Source organism: Haliotis cracherodii, unplaced genomic scaffold (genome assembly GCF_022045235.1).
Source record: "Haliotis cracherodii isolate W230 unplaced genomic scaffold, xgHalCrac1.p SCAF_6, whole genome shotgun sequence".
In the NCBI taxonomy this organism is placed as follows: domain Eukaryota; kingdom Metazoa; phylum Mollusca; class Gastropoda; order Lepetellida; family Haliotidae; genus Haliotis; species Haliotis cracherodii.
Window position 1 is genome coordinate 62,370,502 of NW_027266319.1, and position 19,700 is coordinate 62,390,201.

General features: G+C 40.4%; 1 protein-coding gene across 1 annotated transcript; it reads right to left on the bottom strand.

Annotated features, from left to right (window-relative positions):
- Nucleotides 1–17,062: 17,062 nt before the first annotated feature.
- LOC139445091 (cilia- and flagella-associated protein 251-like) lies at nucleotides 17,063–19,123 on the bottom strand. Its single transcript, XM_071226181.1, has one exon. The coding sequence runs from the start codon at nucleotides 18,957–18,959 to the stop codon at nucleotides 17,571–17,573; it is 1,389 nt and encodes a 462-aa protein (XP_071082282.1). The 5' UTR covers nucleotides 18,960–19,123; the 3' UTR covers nucleotides 17,063–17,570.
- Between the last annotated feature and the right edge of the window lie 577 nt (nucleotides 19,124–19,700).

The window sequence follows — 19,700 nt, forward strand, 5'->3', positions numbered from 1 at the left end:
GAATTGTAAAATGTATAAAAATAAAACCCATGCCAGGTACCTCGTTGGTTCAAACGTATACGATTATCCTGATAATTCTATACCAATAGAGCTTTCTTTGCATCTTTTATTGTGTCAGAAATAATAACATAATAATGAACAAATATATGTCCAATATTGAATATAATTTTGGTTGTTTTGAAATATTCTTTGGGGAATTTCATTACGTAAATTGATGCCAGACAGGTGCGTGTTTTGTCCAATTAAGATACACGATAAACTATCTAATTGTTTACATATTCAAGACATTATTTACTTGGTGAGAGCACTCATTTTATGTTGTGTCGAAAAAGCGTCAAATTCCGTTCCACACATCGAGATTTTCCATACCATGAACGAAAATTAGGGGAGATATATATTAATCAAAATACCAGTGTCGTCTTTTTCCGACGTTATCAAAGACATAAAACCAGCCATGACGTCAAAAGGAATCGTGTTATTTTTAGGGTATTTCATTACATTTAAAGATAAGGCTAGTGCTCCATTAATAATGATGCAACATTAGTCAAATTACACTTACACAATCAGGAGAATGTTGGAATCTAAGGACTAAGTTATAGGTTAGATAAGGCCATCCATTTCTCTGTTACCTCCTTTTTATGAAGTACGATTTCATCATTTCTTATGGGTATATTTTATAACTAAACGTGTACAGTTTCAATATCGATATTTGTGTTGGAATAGTTTGGTTCCTCCTGAACAAAACACCACGAAAAAATATTGTCCTTACCGACAGCTAAATCTCACCAAGTGACCTGAGTTACAACAAACTAGAGCTAAGCATATCGGAGTTATGCCCCCTTTTCTTTGTACGTGTGTAACCTCTGTCACCTTTTGACGTCATAGAGAAAAATCAGTTTTCGTCATTTACGGCATGCTATTTTTGGAATTGAATGTATGTCGTTATACATATACGCATATAACTCCATTTGATATGTAGTTATGTCGTTCAGATATTAGGCAGTATTTTGTTCGCTCACAGTTTCCGAAAAGCTTCTTAATAAAAAAAATTGTCGCACAGTACTTTTATCGGTGTACGATAAAAAGCGGAGAAATTTACTGTTTTTCAACGCAGAAAAAATTCTCGGACAACACTTAGGAGTGTCTTTCTTAAAAACCGGTTTGATATTTACAGTTAAATTTACACTATCAAATAAGAAATTTTAATATTCTCCACCTCTGCGTAATTTTATAGCCATAGGTAGATCCAGTGCCGCGTGAGCGCAATTCTCGCACAACCTTCACTTTTCCGATCTTAGGAAAATGTGCGTCAGAAAAAAAACTCGGCATCCAGAGGGTTAACTCATTTGGACTATGCCGTGGATCGTGTAGGTGTCAGCCTATTCATACACATCAGTATAATTCTAAAAACGTTATAAATGGCAAGTAATAAATAAAATACTAAACTCTCTCCCGTGTAAAACCAATTTTATGAAACTCGTGAATAGTTGTAGTATCTGACTCGCTTTCGCTCGTCAGATACCACAACTATTCTCTCGTTACATAAAATTGGTATTACACGGGAGCTCGTTTAGTATTCTATATTTATTTCCTGTCACATAGCATGTTTATCTCATCTGGTGACCCGACAGTGTTGACATTGTCACCCTTGATTGTGCTTTTATTTGACAAGAAAATACAGACATCTGTTTATATGAGCAACACATTTGGAAAAAAAAGTCGACGCATGATGTTCAAGGTTACAGGACTTCATCAACTGTAACGGCGAAACATACCCATTTGTTTGGCGAGAAGGACTACGAGGTGGTAATTGTAAGCAACTCGGACATTTTTCCTCTTTATGTATTTTCACAACAGCTGTGAGGTCTTTGTGAACCTTCTGGGGTGAAATTTAAAGTAATTTAGTTCACCTGAAATTACTCTTCACATCAAAGTCCCAGAGAATACGAGGCTAAGACAAACGTCTAAAAAGCTCTAGACTAACTAGGGACACGATCAAATCGAGTTCTAACAAATGAGCATGTACGGGGTTTTAGGTATGTATTGCCCGTACAGGCGGCGATTATAGCGGGGCGGTTAAGGCTATAATTGTGCACTTTGTGTTAAAAGCATCAAATCTGGCACACTTATACATTGAACTGTTCCGAACATTTATTGGATATGGTAACATGGCTGAATTCTCAAATGGTATTAATATATACTCAATATATCATACTTATCTGATCTAATTATGGCTGAAATCTCTAACGATGTCAATCTATACTCAACACATTATAGTTATCTGGCCAATTTATACAAATTAGAATTGTAATGTATTTAGGAGTAATAGCAACAATCCTGTATATGATTCAAACCTAGTATGCAGCACCCCCTGGTGGTGATGAAAGTCCAAGATGGCCGCCGACATGGTTGAAATCTCTAATGACTTAAGTCTATACTCATTTATCAAAATTATCTGGTCAATTCATTCAATTTATCACAGTATCTTTTTCAGGATCAGTTGCAACAATGCTTCATATAATTCGAATCTGGTATGCAGTGCCCCCTGGTGATGACGAAAATCCAAGATGGCCTCCAATATGTTTTCGGTTTCAGAAATTGTCTATTTCTACAGCAGATATAGATATCATTTGATATCTTTGGACTAAGGATAAGTTGATAAGTTGTGATATGATGAAACAGTTTAAATGACATTGTATCAATTTATATGTATTGTCTATGATCTATTCTCGGCATATTATTTTATAAATGGTCTACTGAGAAATGTTCCTAGTTGATATTAGATCACCCCAAAATCACTCATCTGGGAATGGATTCATATCTTAAAAACAGGAATGTATGTAAAAATATTATTGACATTATTGCCATGAACCTATGACATTAACTTACATTCTACTTAAGTAGGACCAGGAATATTGGTTCAATGTATGTGTTTACGGTTCTATGATTAACTTACAGTGAACACTTTCCTTCAAAGTATCACATAGCACTGTACTCAAGACAGACAGTGTAAAGTTTACAAAGGTTTGCAAGACTTCTTACAGGTGTAGTGTTAGTTTATAACACTTCTTTGTGCCTGACCAAGTGTTGTCCACTTGGGTATCTATATACATGTATTGCTGCATGTCCTCTCCCAACCCCTGACTACAAGATTCTGTAGTGTGGGACGTTTGTCAAGCACCTGTCCCCAAATTTGCATTGGTGCTGTCTCAGAGCTGCCTCCTTGGGTTGAAATGTCAATTGTCTGAGATCTTCATGAACAGAGATTTTGCCTTTCATTGACCTTTCAAATAAACCAGTGAGAACGACACACCGCACAAGAATCTGCATTGTGTTGTCAGAGATATCTGCTGATGAGGGGGAAGTATTGGTGACTTCAGGAAATACTTGACACGTACCCCAAGCATATGAACCGGTGAAGGCATGAAATAGTGAGAATCTTTGAATTCCGCGGGACTCTAGAAGAAAACTGTTTCAGCCAATCCGACTGCACCTCTATCTCCTTTCATACAGCTATTGCACTGTTCATGTGTCTGACCTTGTGCCACACAAGAGAATGTCCTAATGATGTTAGTATTTAGATATATGATCTCTAGATGTTGAAAACGCATTATGCTTCTCACAAATAAGCCATGCTTAAAGAACTTGGTTTTTTGTTAAATTGCAGTTTTAACCCTAACCCTAACCCTGCGCTTAAAGTACCTGGGATTTCGTTCAATTGTAGTTTTAACCCTAACCCTAACCCTGCGCTTAAAGAACTTGGGCTTTTGTCAAATTGCAGTTTTAACCCTAACCCTAACCCTGCGCTTAAAGTACTTGAGATTTTGTCAAATTGCAGTTTTAACCCTAACCCTAACCCTGCGCTTAAAGTACCTGGGGTTTTATTAACGCGTTGTTTTATTATATATGTTGCATTTACGTAATTTTCTACAACAAATATATTACAAGGACTTAAATAATGCAGTTTCCGTGTTTATTGTTCCGTTCCAATGGATGGTGGATGTACAGCTACAGTTGTGAAGGCAGGGATTGGGTAGTCTATCTATATACAGTGGGGACTGTTAGTGTGTGACACTTTGATGTACATTAATCACCGTGAATTAAAAAAAAATGTTATCTATGTGAACAGAAATATAGTGTAATATCTCTCAGCATCAAAAACAAACACTTTAAAATCGATTGAAAACAGAAATAAACATGTCATGAAGGTCATAACAAAACATGGACAGAAAATGATAAAATAAAATAAAAAATAAACAGCAATTATTGGAGTTTTCCATGTCAGACTTTTCAAAATGAATCACTTGCCAAACTCGTCCAAAAGGCCTGGGTTAAATATAAAAATTTAGTTTTCAGAATAAATTACCCAAATGCTAGACACACCACTGTTGCCTAAGCGTTCATAAAATGTTCATTAACACACGCGGAATAATTCCTGGATTCATCTGAAGACACACGAGCAGCAGGCTGGAACTAATGACGCCGCACTCAGCTATATTCCAGGTATATGACGGCGGTCTGTAAATAATCGAATCTGGACCAGACAATCCAGTGATTGACATCATGAGCATCGATCCACGCAATTGGGATACGATGACAGGCATCAAACAAGTCAGCGAGCCTGACCAACCGATCCCGTTAGTCGCCTCTTACGACACGAGTCGCCTTTAAGCGCAAGCATGGGTTGCTGGAGACCTATTCTACCCCGGATCTTCACGGGTCCCCTTTACGGCAGGCATGGGTTGCTAGAGACCTATTCTACCCCGGATCTTCACGGGTCCCCTTTACGGCAAGCATGGGTTGCTGGAGACCTATTCTACCCCGGATCTTCACGGGTCGAAGCCAATGGGAACATAGGCCGGGTGAGGGGAAGGGTCAGGGAGGGGGATCTCTGTTACGGGGAGGTGGACCAAAACTAAGAATCAAACCTAGGGATCTAAAATGAGAGGAGAAAGTGTAAATGTGTATTTATTTAACATTTATTTACGAAACCATTGGGGGAGATTGAACTGAACTGAGCAGAAAATACGTGGCGCTATTAAGAGGTGTCAAAGTCTGAAATAAAAGATGACAGTACAACTAGTAGAACAATTAACAAGGAAACAAATGATAGTGTGGAGAAGTGCAACAACTAAGTGCAATGTATTGAAAGAAAATATATAATGCAAGCCATTAATAGAGATAGTCTAGATCTACTTTTGATGAACATTTGATTACTACATTAACGGTCATTTGACATTTGTTATTAAGAAAGCTGGTGACTTACTGGATGAGTGACAGCACGTGGCTTGTAAAGCAAAAAAATAGCAGCTTAAAGATATATGGTCACACCCAGTGTCAGTACACTATATAAGAGGAAAGGGATGTAAGGAGGCCAACTCTCTAAGTTCGCTCGTTGACGAATTCAACAACGTCCACTGTAAATATGTAGTAGGGCGGGGAGTCATCCCACAGATGCCATCCTTACCTTGTCAGCTTGCTGACGGGTTAACCTCTTTGGTCATATGGACAAGGCGCCAGACTTCTGAACAGAAGGTTCGTGTTTCGAATCCCATCATGTGACTCGGAAATTTTATGGCCGCTACAAATACTCCCATCAAACAATACGCTAATTTCAAGCCAATACATTTAGCTACACATCGAGACATAGATGAAGTAAATCGAAGCCTTACTTTTGGAGCTAGCGTCTTCAGAAGGTCAAAATATCGTGATTTTTAATATTCCGATCCAAATTCCCTACACATTATAGTATTTGTACTGCTTACTTACAGTAATCAAACATAGATCCATATCTTATCGTCTGGTCTTATTGCCATCGCATGCGCCAGTATAGAGAGTCGTCTGTCTTACGTGTGACACAAAATAAGAAATTGTATGAGAGATCACGACAAAGAGCGGTATGCTGGTGTCAAAACCTTCAGTAAGTATTTGGAAATCTTAACTCTCACGTTATTGACATTTCTGTGTATCAAAATATCAGAAGATTTCATAGCCCCCTCAGTGACCGTGGGTCGGAGAAAACAATAGAACGTTGATTGGTTCACAAAGACTGACCTAGAAGATCCCGACAGTCGCCTGATTTATACAACACAGGCATTGACTGATGAAGAGAGAGATTTATTCAAAAAAGTTCAAGAAAACTTTGGAAATGATACGAAGACAAATTTTGAAAGATTTTTTATCCAACTTTATGAAAACAGTGAATCGGATCTAAATCACGTGAGATGTGGAATGCATGACTATGCAAAAAAGATTTCTGAACACTTTCGAAGCGGTTTCTTACTTAGGAGAGTTCAAAGAAGCCAAAGTGTACGATCCGTTACACAAAATTATGCAAGAGACATTTATACACTGTATCACTACATCATGGGAGACGTGAGTGATGCTGAGTGAGTGAGTTGGGTTTAACACCGCTTTTAACAGTATTCAAGTAATATCACGGCGTGCCAGCTTCGGAAGAAAGCCCGAAGTGATGCAGGCACATCAGAAGACAACAAGAAGCCTACAACAGACAGTGTCTCAGTATCTAGAATCAACGCTCTGAAATCAAAGGGCTCTTATACAAATTCCTACATTCAGAACCAAGTCGTCCGTAGATCTCCTTCGAAACCAAGAAACGTAACCAACAAAACTGACAGTAGTTCTGACAGTACAGGTGTTCACTTAACGTTCACTGGAATTAAGAGGGAAAGAGTTCTCAAACTAGTTCTATCACGAGTTGATGCCGATTTATAGTGCTAGCTCACTGAGATACCATGCCGCAGTTTAACATGAATACCCCTCTCAGACACAGTATACTGACTCCGAGCCGATCAGTCCTTGTTTTAGCTCTCTTAATGCCGAGCGCCAGACAGGGTAACAACAAGTACCATCTTTTAACGTCTTTTGGTATGACGCGGTGGGGGATCGAACCCCGCACCTTCCGATCTCCGGGCGAACGCTCTACCACTAGACCACGGAGGCGGCCGATGCTGTTGAAAGAGCTATTAGTAACTACACCTCGGATAGTCATGTGAGTGTTACTTATATTCGTCTCATGAAAACATGGTACGACAACCGCGGCAACAACACATCCTCTACAATACAACTTAACATTGATGCTGAAGATGCTGATAAAATAACTGATGATTTCTGGCCTGATGGTGTATTCTGCAGACAATATGTACCCAGATCCGAGATGAACCGTTCTGATAACTACTGGCCACGTTAGCATGTTGAAGACTATTCACGTGAACCTGATGAATATTGGCCACGTAATCACGATGAGGACTGGGCACGTGGTCGTGACGAAGTATGGTCACGGAGGCGGTCAGACAGACATGGTATCTATGATAGAGAGATACAACTCACGTGTAACAAACAGTCTCCTCTTAGTCTCGGTAACAACAATCTCTAATGGTGTATATCGACATTACCTTCGAGCCTACTGGAAGTCGGATACACTGGATGCCTACCATTATGATATGAGATGTCGCCGCCGAGAGTGGAAACGCGCAGGTAGACCACGTGATGAGCAGTCAATACTCTATAAAAACTGCAAAAATGCTAAAAGAAACTTTCGCAGGAATAAACGTCAAGCCGAATGTAGACTTGCAGAAGAGCTATACAGGGATGTTGAACAGAGTTGTGATGTAGATGTGGGCTACTTTTACAGGAGAATCAAAAGTATCAGAAGGAAACAGTCAACAATAAACACTTGGAAGTACAACGACAAAGTCGCAAATGATCCTAGCAGTATTGTTAACACTTGTAGAGACTATTTCAGGGATTTAGCATCTCCCGACTATTCAAACAGAAATAATAAATTCAATGTATCTGACGACGAGATACAGTATTGAACAGAGAGTCCCTTGGACAAGATAACACTATCCTGAAAGATCCATTTATATCAGAAGAGATTAACTGTGTGCTAAGGACACTAAAATACCGAAAGTCCTCCGGTCCTGATGGAGTGACTAATGAACATATAAGGCATGCTGGAGATGGATTACTACATCATCTTGTGATTCTCTTTAACCTAATACTAAAACACGAGTATTCTCCGTTACCTCACAGAACAGGGTTCACGATTGCACTTTATAAACAAAATGGAAAAGACAAATGTGACCCCAAAATCTACCGTGGTATCACCATTACATCAGCTATCGGAAAACTGCTAGCGAAAGTAATCATGGAGAGAATACAGAGTTGGATCAACCGTAACATTATATTCCCCGATGACTTACAGTTTGGATTTCGGAAGAGTAATGGGGCTCAGTTTGCAGCATTAACTCTGCAAGAATGTATTGCATATTTCAAACAATGCCAGTCAGTACTCTACTGCACTTTTCTTGATAACGAAAAGGCGTTTTATAAGATTTGGCACAATGGACTGCTGAAAAAACTCTTCACACTTGGAATAAATGGAAAGAAAGTGTTGGCGATTTATCAAACATTCTTATACCACAGGAAGATCTTATGTTACATTTCAAGGTCAGCAATCAGAATATTTTGCCATACCTAGAGGTGTTGGACAAGGAAGAGTCCAATCAGCATGGCTTATTCTGGTTTACCTTGATGAACTTATTAAAGCACTGAAACTTACAGGCATTGGCATCCAAGTAGCAAACATGACCATTCCGACCTTACTACTGGCAGATGATACTACCTTACTTAGCACTACGCTTAAAGGCATGCAGAACCTCATAGACACTGTAGACGCGTATGCTCTGAATTGGAGGCTTACCTACAAGCTGTATCATTGCTTTCAACACAAGCGTTAAAAGGTCATTGTCATTTAACCTCACCAGAGGCGGAGAAACATTAATAGAGTGGAGCAGACGAGATATGTAGGAGTTATATTCTCCCATAACACTATGTCTAAACGACGACTTGAATCAGTATGTCACAAAGCATTGAGAACACTAAACTCTCTATATACATCCGGATTAAATGTCCATGGGTTTAATCCTATCATAAGTGCAAAGACTGTTATCTACTCTCTATGCGCTCTACTCATGTGAGTTGTTCACCAATATATCTGATGCTTCAAACACGAAACTTGAAACTACCCAGAGAAAGTTTGCCCGACGTGCACAAGGATTCCCTTCCAGATCAGCGTGCGAGCCCACCATAACAGCAGTTGGACTGTGGTCAATGCACACATATAAAGACAAATGTAAACTGTTATTCTTTGACCGACTATGTAGACAGAATAATTCCTTCATATCGAAAAAACTTTTCTTATGGCTATTAGGCAACTGTATTGCAGGTTTCAATATTAACAGCAGTTTTAAACAAGAGACAGTTTTCCTGTTTAGAAAATATAATATGAAAGAAATACTGCTTGCTTAGCTTAAATGTGGCACAAATATGAACATTTGTTTTGTTGAAACGTGTATCATGTTTCAAAAAGTAATAACATGACAAAATGCATACATCTTTTTATAATATTATGTCGCAGAAGCATATCAGTCGATATGAAGACTGTCATCATGTAATGGGGCGGTCGGGTAGCCTAGTGGTTAAAACGTTCGCTCGTCACGCCGAAGACCCGGGTTCGATTCCCGACATGGGTACAATGTGTGAAGCCCATTTCTGGTGCCCCCCTCCGTGATATTGCTGGAATATTGCTAAATGCGGCGTAAAACCATACTCACTTACACTCACGCATTAAACTCCGGCGTGCCTCACAAAAACAGGACTACAAACCTTTTATGGAATTGACACGACAGTGCGTGAGCATTATTTGTTGAAAATATCATACGTTCATCCAACACACAGACTGTACATATCATCCATGATATATCTGGCATCAGTAAAACCTGGTTATGTCACATGTACACTATGTCACACCATAGTACCGGACTGTACAAAACATGTCATCATTGACTGTGAACGACTCATACAACAGAGAAATCAGATGTGCCATAAACTTTCTTCAGTGCTGCACATAAACAATTTGATTAACTTTTGTGACCAGGATGACACTGCAATGTTGAACTGTTTGCTTGGAGGAGATCACAACACCTTATGTCGTGTTGAATTTAGCACTTGGATACGATTTGTGTTGGTTGTCTCAAAGTTTGAACATATTTGCAGCCTACACATCAAACAAAGCATGTTATAACCCTTACTGTTCAGTAGCACCTACCTAGAAGGGAATTGTATGTATTTTTTGTTATCTGCGTTTGGTTAATTACAGGTCATCTATGATTTGACCTTACTTCCATATGTACCCTTCAATAATTGGAGGAAAAAAATGAATGTCTGTCTGTCTTATCGTCTGGTATATTTTTAATATACTCAATTCTCTGTATGACACACTTGGGACACTGAAAACAAACCATTAAAATCGGCGGAAGTAAAAGTCCTTTGAAATAGAGAAATAGCTAAACTGATGGAACTTATGGCTATAATAAAACCTGGTGTTCGTATTCTCAATATCTCCAGACAAAACCAAAGAGTTCGTTATATCCATGTTCTACTGTACCGAAATCAAAGCACCTAAAAGCCATAAATTCAATACCTTGGTAATAACCACTTGCAACACAGGCAAACATGATACGCAGATAAACAGAAGTACGCAACAAAAGGAAAAATGACGAAGAGGCGAGGGGATTTCAGTACAGTAAACTACGGTTATAACGAACTCTAAGGGACTACTAATTTCAGTTCCTTATAACCGTAGTTCATTATAAGCATATATACAGCATAACTACAGCAAATGGTCGGGACCAAAAAAGTAAGTTCGTTTTATCCGTCAGTTCGTTATAAGCGTGTTCGCTATAACCGTAGTTAACTGTAGTTAAATTGATGACGAAATGGCGTCGTTTGATGTTAACGTCTCGCAAGTTCAAAGACAGTCACACCATAATAAAGATGGTTATTTGCAGGCTTTTCACAAATACGTTATGGTCTCAACCACTTCTTTGCCTGGGCCACAATCGAACATTAAAGTGGGTAATTGAATGACATTGATTTTACGCCGCTTTTAGAAATATTCCCACAATATCATTGCGGCTGACACCAGAAATGGGCTTCACATATTGTACCCATATCGGGAATCAAACCCGAGACTTCGGCGTTACGTGCGAACGCTTTAACCACAAGGCTACCCGACCGCCCGAACATTAAAGAGGGAAGTACCATAGTAACCATTCCATACATGTTCCGGTGCACAGAACCATCGTAACCTTTGTCTTCAACAGCCATTCACTTGCACAGTTTATTAAAATGTCACCTGATCCGAGTCATCTCGACAAAATGGCGTACACGATTAGGCCTTACAGTTTCACACATATATTCGGCTTTACACTCAAACATTGAAAGTAGTTTTGTTATTAATAATAAACTACAAGATTCGAATCAACACTTTGAAAACAGGAGGAACGCAAACATAGCTCTTCGATAATATTTGGAAAGGATAGAAAAACAAACTTATCATATCTGCACTATCTCACTATCTGGCATCTGCAAGCTATACTAACATAACTAATGACCGTGACCTTTAGGAACAGTCCGGGGCAGCTAGGCCTTATCTAAGTTTATACCCTAGTTGGGAGTGGTTTGTCTGTACGCCGCCCGACGAGCACCTTGTTCAACATGTTAATTACTAAATTATTTAGTGACTGGTAGTTAATGCCTCAGGATCGCCGAGGATCCTCGAGGACCTCCTTCAGCTAAATTGCGTTCGGTCAAAATTTCGTCCCTGCTTTTCTCATAGGATTTTATGGAAATATATTGTCCCCGAAAATTCTTGAAAAACATCGTTTGTTCCAGACTGTTAAAGAAAACAACTTGCATCTGAAAAAACTGCTTTGAGCTATTCCGAATCTATCGACATGTAATCACATGGGACCAGGCTTCCAGACGACCTCAGCTGACACTAAAACTGCCTTTCTACGGTAACTGGGGTATCATTGGGTGTGGACAGCACCCGCAACTCATTCTTACACTTCACCATGAATGCGGAAGGTTATACTTTCCCCGCTACTCGGAACATTCTGACCAGCAAAATACACCCCTATATCTACTGACCACATTCTTCACAGGGAAGTCCAGCACCACATGGCTTTCTCAGAATGGAGCCCACGTGACCACGGACAGCTGTAGTGTGTAACCCATGTCCAGGCACCTTGGTCGTCTGGGTATATAGACCTATACTTGGGTAGAGGGGCACGTTAATATTACACCGAAGTCTACTGTACTGTAAAAATGTGTTTAGATCCCAAACACATACCTACACACGTCCCATGTCCCATATTTTTTACATATTTAGGTCCAAACATGTTAAGGATTACGTTTAACAGCTAAATGTGACTTGGGTTTAAATGTGGGAAAGACCCGTATATATGGAATACTGTAAGGGACAATTTCGCGATCTCGACCTTTGGAAACGAGCTAAATATGCCCAAAAACACGAGAATGGAAGCGCACATTATATTACACCGCGTCCACTGCACTGTAAAAATGATCCTAAACACAAACCTACACACGTTACTTGTCTCATATTTCTTACATATTTAGATCTAAACATGTTTAGGATTAAGTTGAACAGCTAAACGTGATAGGGTCTGTATCTGGAAAAGATCTGTATGTTTATATTAACATTGTTCCGAGTTCGTTGTAAGTCCCGGTGTAGTATATGTTATGCAAGTGTCCGTGAATCTGATTTGCACATCTTATTTCAATATAAAGTATACATCTTATCCATATTTGACTTACTGCCTGATGATAGGCACTTTATTTAAACTTGTTCAAACATCTTTTGATATGACTCGGCCAGGAGATCGAATCACCGACCTTCCGCTCCTCTACGTCGGGATAGTAAGGTCGGGATAACAATCGCCATATGATTAATTTTATATAAATTTGAAGGAGTATTCCGTGATTATTAAAGGGATGTCCGTTGAACTGACAATGGTTTTCACTCTTATTTACTAACAAATTACACAACCATACAACACTATCGAACAACTGGCGATACGCCGACACAACCCTGGCATACTGTTGAATACAAAGTCACCAACTATAAAGTCACCAACTACAGACATACATGTTACAATTGGGGTGCATTGGTGAATATGTTATACTCTATGTTGCCACAAACATATTGTCTTATTCCATTCCGCACTTACCTTACAGATATTTCCAACGTTAACCTAAAAATCACAGCAGGGGAACGAACAATCAGCTAAAAAAACCATTTCATTGTTGATAGGCTTCCTCATGCAAATTACAGTCTAACATTTCTAAATGAACGTTTAATGTAGCGCTTAAGTCGTTTAGACGTCAATAATATGTGTCTAAGCTCATGTTCATATCGGTTTTAAAAGAATTCTCACCAGTTTGTTGGGATTTGACACGCGCCGGAACAGTCGTCAAACATACGCCACTTCTGCTTCCATTCAAGATGTCTAGAATTAACGCGCACAAGAAACTCGTGCACCGGAAGTGAGTTCTGATTGGTTCAACTCGTACCATATCATCACGTGGTACTGCTGACGAACACCTGCATGAAATATACAACGCCTCAAACTTGATTTGACATGTGTTTGTTTAAATAGTCTAAAGCAGTCTTTAAAGACGGTTGTATGCTTGCATCGGTTTAGAAATACTGTACAATGTCTGCTTTTCTTTTTGTTTATGTGACAACAGCGTTGTGTTATCAGATACTGCTTGGTCATCTCCTCTGAATTAAAAATCCCTGCTCATTATCCACTCAGCAATATTCCAGCTATATGACCGCGGCTTGTGAATAGTAAAGTCTGGATCAGACAATCCAGTGATTGACATCATGAGCATTGATCTACGCAATTAGGATACAGCCTGACACATGTTGATGTGAAGATAATATCAAAAAGACAAACAATGAAACTATTTCTGAAAATGTTTATTTTCATATTGAGACCATTCTCACACTCCATTCACTCATTAAGTTAAAATATACCAACACACTACATAAATATTATCCTGGGAGAGCAGCACATACCTCACATGAATATGTCTCTCTATTATGACTAACATGAGTGCCAAAGCAAAGTTTCTAGTATATTCTACAAGCTTAATGCTTAAGCCCAAGATGTTTATTAATAAAACAAAATAATTTATGTATATGTCAGGTGTCAAAACCATGACAATCCTTCTGGTAACATTGTACCTATTCTGGAAATCCAACCCGGGGCTTTGGTGTGGCAAGCGAATGCTTAACTATAAGGCTACCCCAAATTTTAATTATTTTTTTTTGAGGACCTTAGGGAATGGATTATTTGTGAAAATAAATATCTTAGGCAACCCCAGAATACGAAATGGTTGGAACTTTATGAATAGTCATGCAATGTGCTGAAACAAAGAAATATTCTGTAAAAATGTCTACAAATCTTATAACACACTCCTCGAAAACAAAAAGTGGTTTTGAATTTACAATTTTCCCCATTTACCTTTATCAGACTTGAATAATTACAAAATATTATTGACATGTCATATTTATTAGAATTTTTTTTTTAAATTGAAATACCAAGTTGAATAGCGACAGCATGTGTTGAAATGACAGGCTTAAGCTTAAGTTTACAAGTTTACAGTATAAGTTCTCCAACACGCTTGCAGGCTGTAAACTGAGATATTGTCTTGAAACCCAGGACATGTATCTCCACCCTGCTCCCATGATACCCTGTGGATTACTTGACCGAGAGAGTGTCTTCTACACTAAAACTATCACAATCTAATAAACTGCTGTGTGCTCTAACTACAGCATCCTACCTACCCAATAAGTATTTGAGCCAAGTGTATAAAAACCAATCCCATTTCCACAAAGTGATCTTAGCGCTACGATAGTCGTAAACCGTAAGCCCATGTGGGAGTTACGATCATCTTAGCGCTACGATAGTCGTAAGCCCATGTTAAAGAATGGGAGTTACGATCATCTTAGCGCAAGATGGTGGTAAGCCCATGTTAAAGAATGGGAGTTACGATCATCTTAGCGCTACGATAGTCGTAAGCCCATGTTAAAGAATGGGAGTTACGATCATCTTAGCGCAAGATGATGGTAAGCCCATGATAAAGAATGGGAGTTACGATCATCTTAGCGCAAGATGGTGGTAAGCCCATGTTGAAGAATGGGAGTTACGATCATCAACCGTAGTCAAATACTGTATTCCAATATTTTACTCATCAAGGAATACAGGATGTAGGGAGTCTATTTCCCAGGTTGATTGTACACAATTGTTTATTTGGTTAAATAATAGTTTGAACACACACACACACACCTGAGAACCAATTCTTTTTATTGTTTTACGCCTTAAACAGAATGTTGGTTGTGATAGCAAGTTTTGCGTAGGTAGCGTAATCAAGAAACTGATCTGAACCTTATTTGATCATGTATGAACATTGTCATCGGATCACACAAGGCTGACCACCTGGTCCTGTCCGATCATCACTATGTTAAACACTGCGGTGAATGAGTGAGTTTAGTTTAATGCCTCTTTAAAATGTACTTCAGTAATATCGGGGAGTGTCAGCTTGATGGCGGAGGAAAGTTTAGGGATGCAGGTCTTCATCTTCCTGAGGCAAGGGAGTTAACTGACAAAAAAAGTCCAGTTTCCACTCTTGCCTTCCAGAACTACATTTTGGCTGGACTAACGAGTCTATGCATGGTCCAATCAAAATCGCGCAACGAATTCGTAATCCGGTACGTAAACTGTCGGATTTCGGTCGATTGCAGTCCAATCAAAATTACGTACCGAAATAGACATAACTCTTAATAGTCACTGGTAATGCAACGATTGAGCCTGAAAATTCCAGCTTGGTTATGCAAGGGTGGAAACTGGACTTTTATAGTCAGTTAACACCCTTACCTCGGGAAGATAGCATGTCTTAGACGTTTACCACTTTGGTGATGCCAGGAGCACAGGTATGGTGGAGGCAAACCTTGTAACATAATCCGGGCAAATCTTGGCTTCAAACCCATCATCACAGGTTTCTGGCATGTCTAAGAGATGCAACTCAACCCATAAGATGACTAGGCCAGCTGGGCCCTCTATCACAGCTGTGAACTTCACTTAAATCACAGTGTGTCACTTTCACGTTGGAGTAAGTCCAAAACAATGTAGGTGTGAACCACTTCAGTGAGTGAGTGAGTTAGGTTTAACGCCGCTTTTAACATTATTCCAGTTATATCACGGCGTGTCAGCTTATTGTGGGAGGAAAGCCCGAAGTGATGCAGGTCTAAGACTTTTACCACTTCGGTGAAACCCACGAGCACGGGTATGGTGCTGACAACCCTAGAAACATAATTGGGGCGAACCAAGATTCAAACCCACAATCATAGGTTTCTGGCGTTGCCAAGGGCCGCAACTCTGCACAGCGAATCGCGGCGCCTTAGACGACTGGGCCACCCGTGAAACCTCTGCTGGCTGTAAGAGGTGACCACATGGACGAGGTGGTCAGGCTCAGCAACTTGGTTGTGTGTCATTGTTTCCTGATGGTGTGGATTTTTGTTCACAGCAGTGATCACTAGATTGTCTGGTCCAGGAACCTGTTCCACAAAGCGATCTTAGTGCTAAGTTGGTCGTAACTCCCACACTTGATCATAGGCTTACGATCAACGTAGCACTAAGATAGCTTTGTGAAACACGGCCCTGCCTATTATTTACAGACCGCCGCCACAAAGCTGAAACATTGCTTAGTGTTGTGACACAAACAAATGAAATCGCCCGGGCCTCGTTTTGTTTGTTTGGTGTTTAACGCCGCACTCAGCAAAATTCCAGCTGTATGACAGCAGTCTGTACCAGACCATTGACTGACATCATGAGCATCGATCCACGCAAATAGGATACGATGACATGCATCAGCCAAGTCAGCGAGTCTGACCACCCGATCCCGTTAGTCGCCTCTTAAGCTTACGACAAGAATAGTCGCCTTTTACGGCAAGCATTGGTTGCTGAAGACCTATTCTAACCCGGATGTTCACAGGGCTCGATAAGTGCGAATATCCTTTACAACATACACAGCGTGTGTATTACATGAGGTAAAGTCTTCATATCGTCCGATATGCTTCTGCGACATAAAATTAAAAAAGGGTGTATGCATTTGGTCATTTTATTATTTGTGAAACATGATACACGTATCAACAATACAAATGTATGGAAAAATATATGAAACTTCATAATATATGACAACGGGGAAAATACAGCCCATGAACTGTTTACGAACAAAGATCAACAACGAAATGAAAAATAATGTAATACGTGGTAATTTTGGTTAGTATTTTGATGAATCTCATTGGTTTATGTACAGAGAGGATGTCAGAATGTACGCCAGTACTGACGTCACAGTAGTTGTCATTATAAAATATAAGTTTAAAACTAAAACAAAACAATACAAACAATTCTTGGCATCTGACAGATATAATGTTTTGGTCAAACCATCAATTTCATAACACGATTTTCATAAGACCTATTATTCGTTTAGCAACAGTAAATAGTTATCAAGACGCACATTTTTACCAAATAACAAAAGACAAACATGTGACTCCCTCAACACATCGAATACTGAGTCCCATATATCCGTCATGAACTGTCCACTATCTCAAATCACTCCCAAATAACCGGGACAGTTTCTTCCTTCCCACTGGTGGCCTGAGACAGGAATGGCGCCTGAATGGTCATCTCGCCCTCTGCATTCAGGACACTCGTCAACATGGACTGGTCCACTTTGTCCGGGAGACGAATGCGCCTTCGCAGTGTCTCAGTCTCGGTGTACTCGTCATGCTTGTTCTCGCGCTCGGCTTCCACGATGACGTCACCACTTCTTACAACTACCCGGATGTCGTCTGGTTTGTAGCTGGACAGATCGAACCGAATTTTGAAATCTTGTGACGTAGAGGAGATGGGAACTTTCTCCTCGGCTTCGACCTGTGTCTTCTCAACATCTTCCTCTCTATCAGACGTCAGTCGTGCTACATCTTCGTCTTCGTGAATTAAACGGACTGTCGTCTGTTCTGGAGCACTGTCACCTGTCGTCTGCTTCTCCACGTGCAGGAAGTCATCAGCGTCATCTGTGAGAGACAACTTCTCGTCATATCTCAACATTAGGCAGGTATCTTCTTCTTCTCCTTTCTCTTCCTCGCTTCTCTCTTCCTCGACATCCGTTAGGTCGCCCAAGGACTCTGTTTCCGTTGTGTTGTCGTCTTCCGGACGAGGTTCCTCTCTGTCTAGACCTGTGTTTGTCTGTTCAGCAGGTTCTTCCTTCTTATCAGGACTCCTATGGAGCAAATCTTTCTTCTCCTCAGGAGGAAGACCAAAGATGCTAGAAAAAAGTCCCGTCAGATGTTCCATGCCAACTTGAACAGCTGCTTTGACTTCCCTATCTATTTCCATTCCATCGTCATCGTCATCATCATCGCACGTGTCACTTGTCCTGGTAGGGTCAGTTTTGATATTCTCCTCTTTTTGTTCAATTTTCTTCTCATTCTCTTGCTTCTCCGGTTTCTCCTCCACAGTGACTTTCGTGGACGCGGGGATCTCAAGGGTGACCTTGCCGTCAACATATCGGCAGATAATTCCCGTTCTGTCAAAACCAGGTGGTAGCGGAAGTGTTCTTGTGACCCGGAAGGAGTTGCCGGGGTCGTCATGTCGGCCACACACAACTACGGCCCTGTCTGTGACTTTCACTTTTATTTCCCCTGCAGAAAAACCGCGGAAATCGAGGCATGCAATCATAGACTTCGGCATCTGTTTCTGGGCAGGACACTCCCTTCTCTGTGCCCCTCCACTTTCTGTGTCACATAGGCGTCTACCGTGACAGCATTCCGACTCAGGGTTGTTGTGCGACATCACCATTAGAGGGCGGAGAATGTCGTGGAGAAACCCAATATTACTCAACTGCTGCTGTCGACGGCACGGGTGACTCCGGTAATAGCAGGGTCTTGAATACCCGGTACGGTCTCCGAACACGTTCTCGGGTACCACGTGGAACAACATCGTCGTTGATGGTTTCGTCTGCTCGTCAACGATGTAGGTAAAGTAGTTCAATGGAAATTGGCCCAGTTACGAAAGATAGCCTTGGCGCTCTCGCTGCTTCGGCGGTCTGTTGTCAGTCGTGCTCGGTGTTGAAGCTGAATGACAGAATGACATCCAGTTAAAACCCTCACCTTATATACAGCTACACAACACACCCACAACATCGTCGATTATTCTAGCAAATGCAACGTGAACGTAACAGATGATTCGAGAGCTGGGATGACAGCGTGGTTCTATTTACGGAAGCGACGAAACAGAGCCAGTGCGCAGTCGCAAGACTAAAAATAACGTAGTAGGCGGAGCTTATCGTGTGAATGGCTCTTCTAGAATGTTCGTGATCTCGCTCGCTGTCGACTGGCTAACTCTATCATATCAGTCAGCCTGGTGTCGTTTTAGGCGAGATACAGGGGGCATTTAAACAAGCGAAATAAACACTATTCATGGTGTCTATACAAGACTCCCCGCAATAATATGTAGAGAATCTCACCCTCGTGTCTTTTGATATCAAATATATCCACACGAGTCGATGTAAGTTTAATGCTCCGATGCTTGCCGAGGCAGTTTTAACTTTTATCGACGAGTGTTGATATATTTCTTATCAAAAGACATGAGGGTGAGATTCTATTTATCAACCAACATAATTCTTTCACCAGTTCGTAAACAAGGATGACGTCACAATAGTCTCCAAAGCCCACAGTTTTG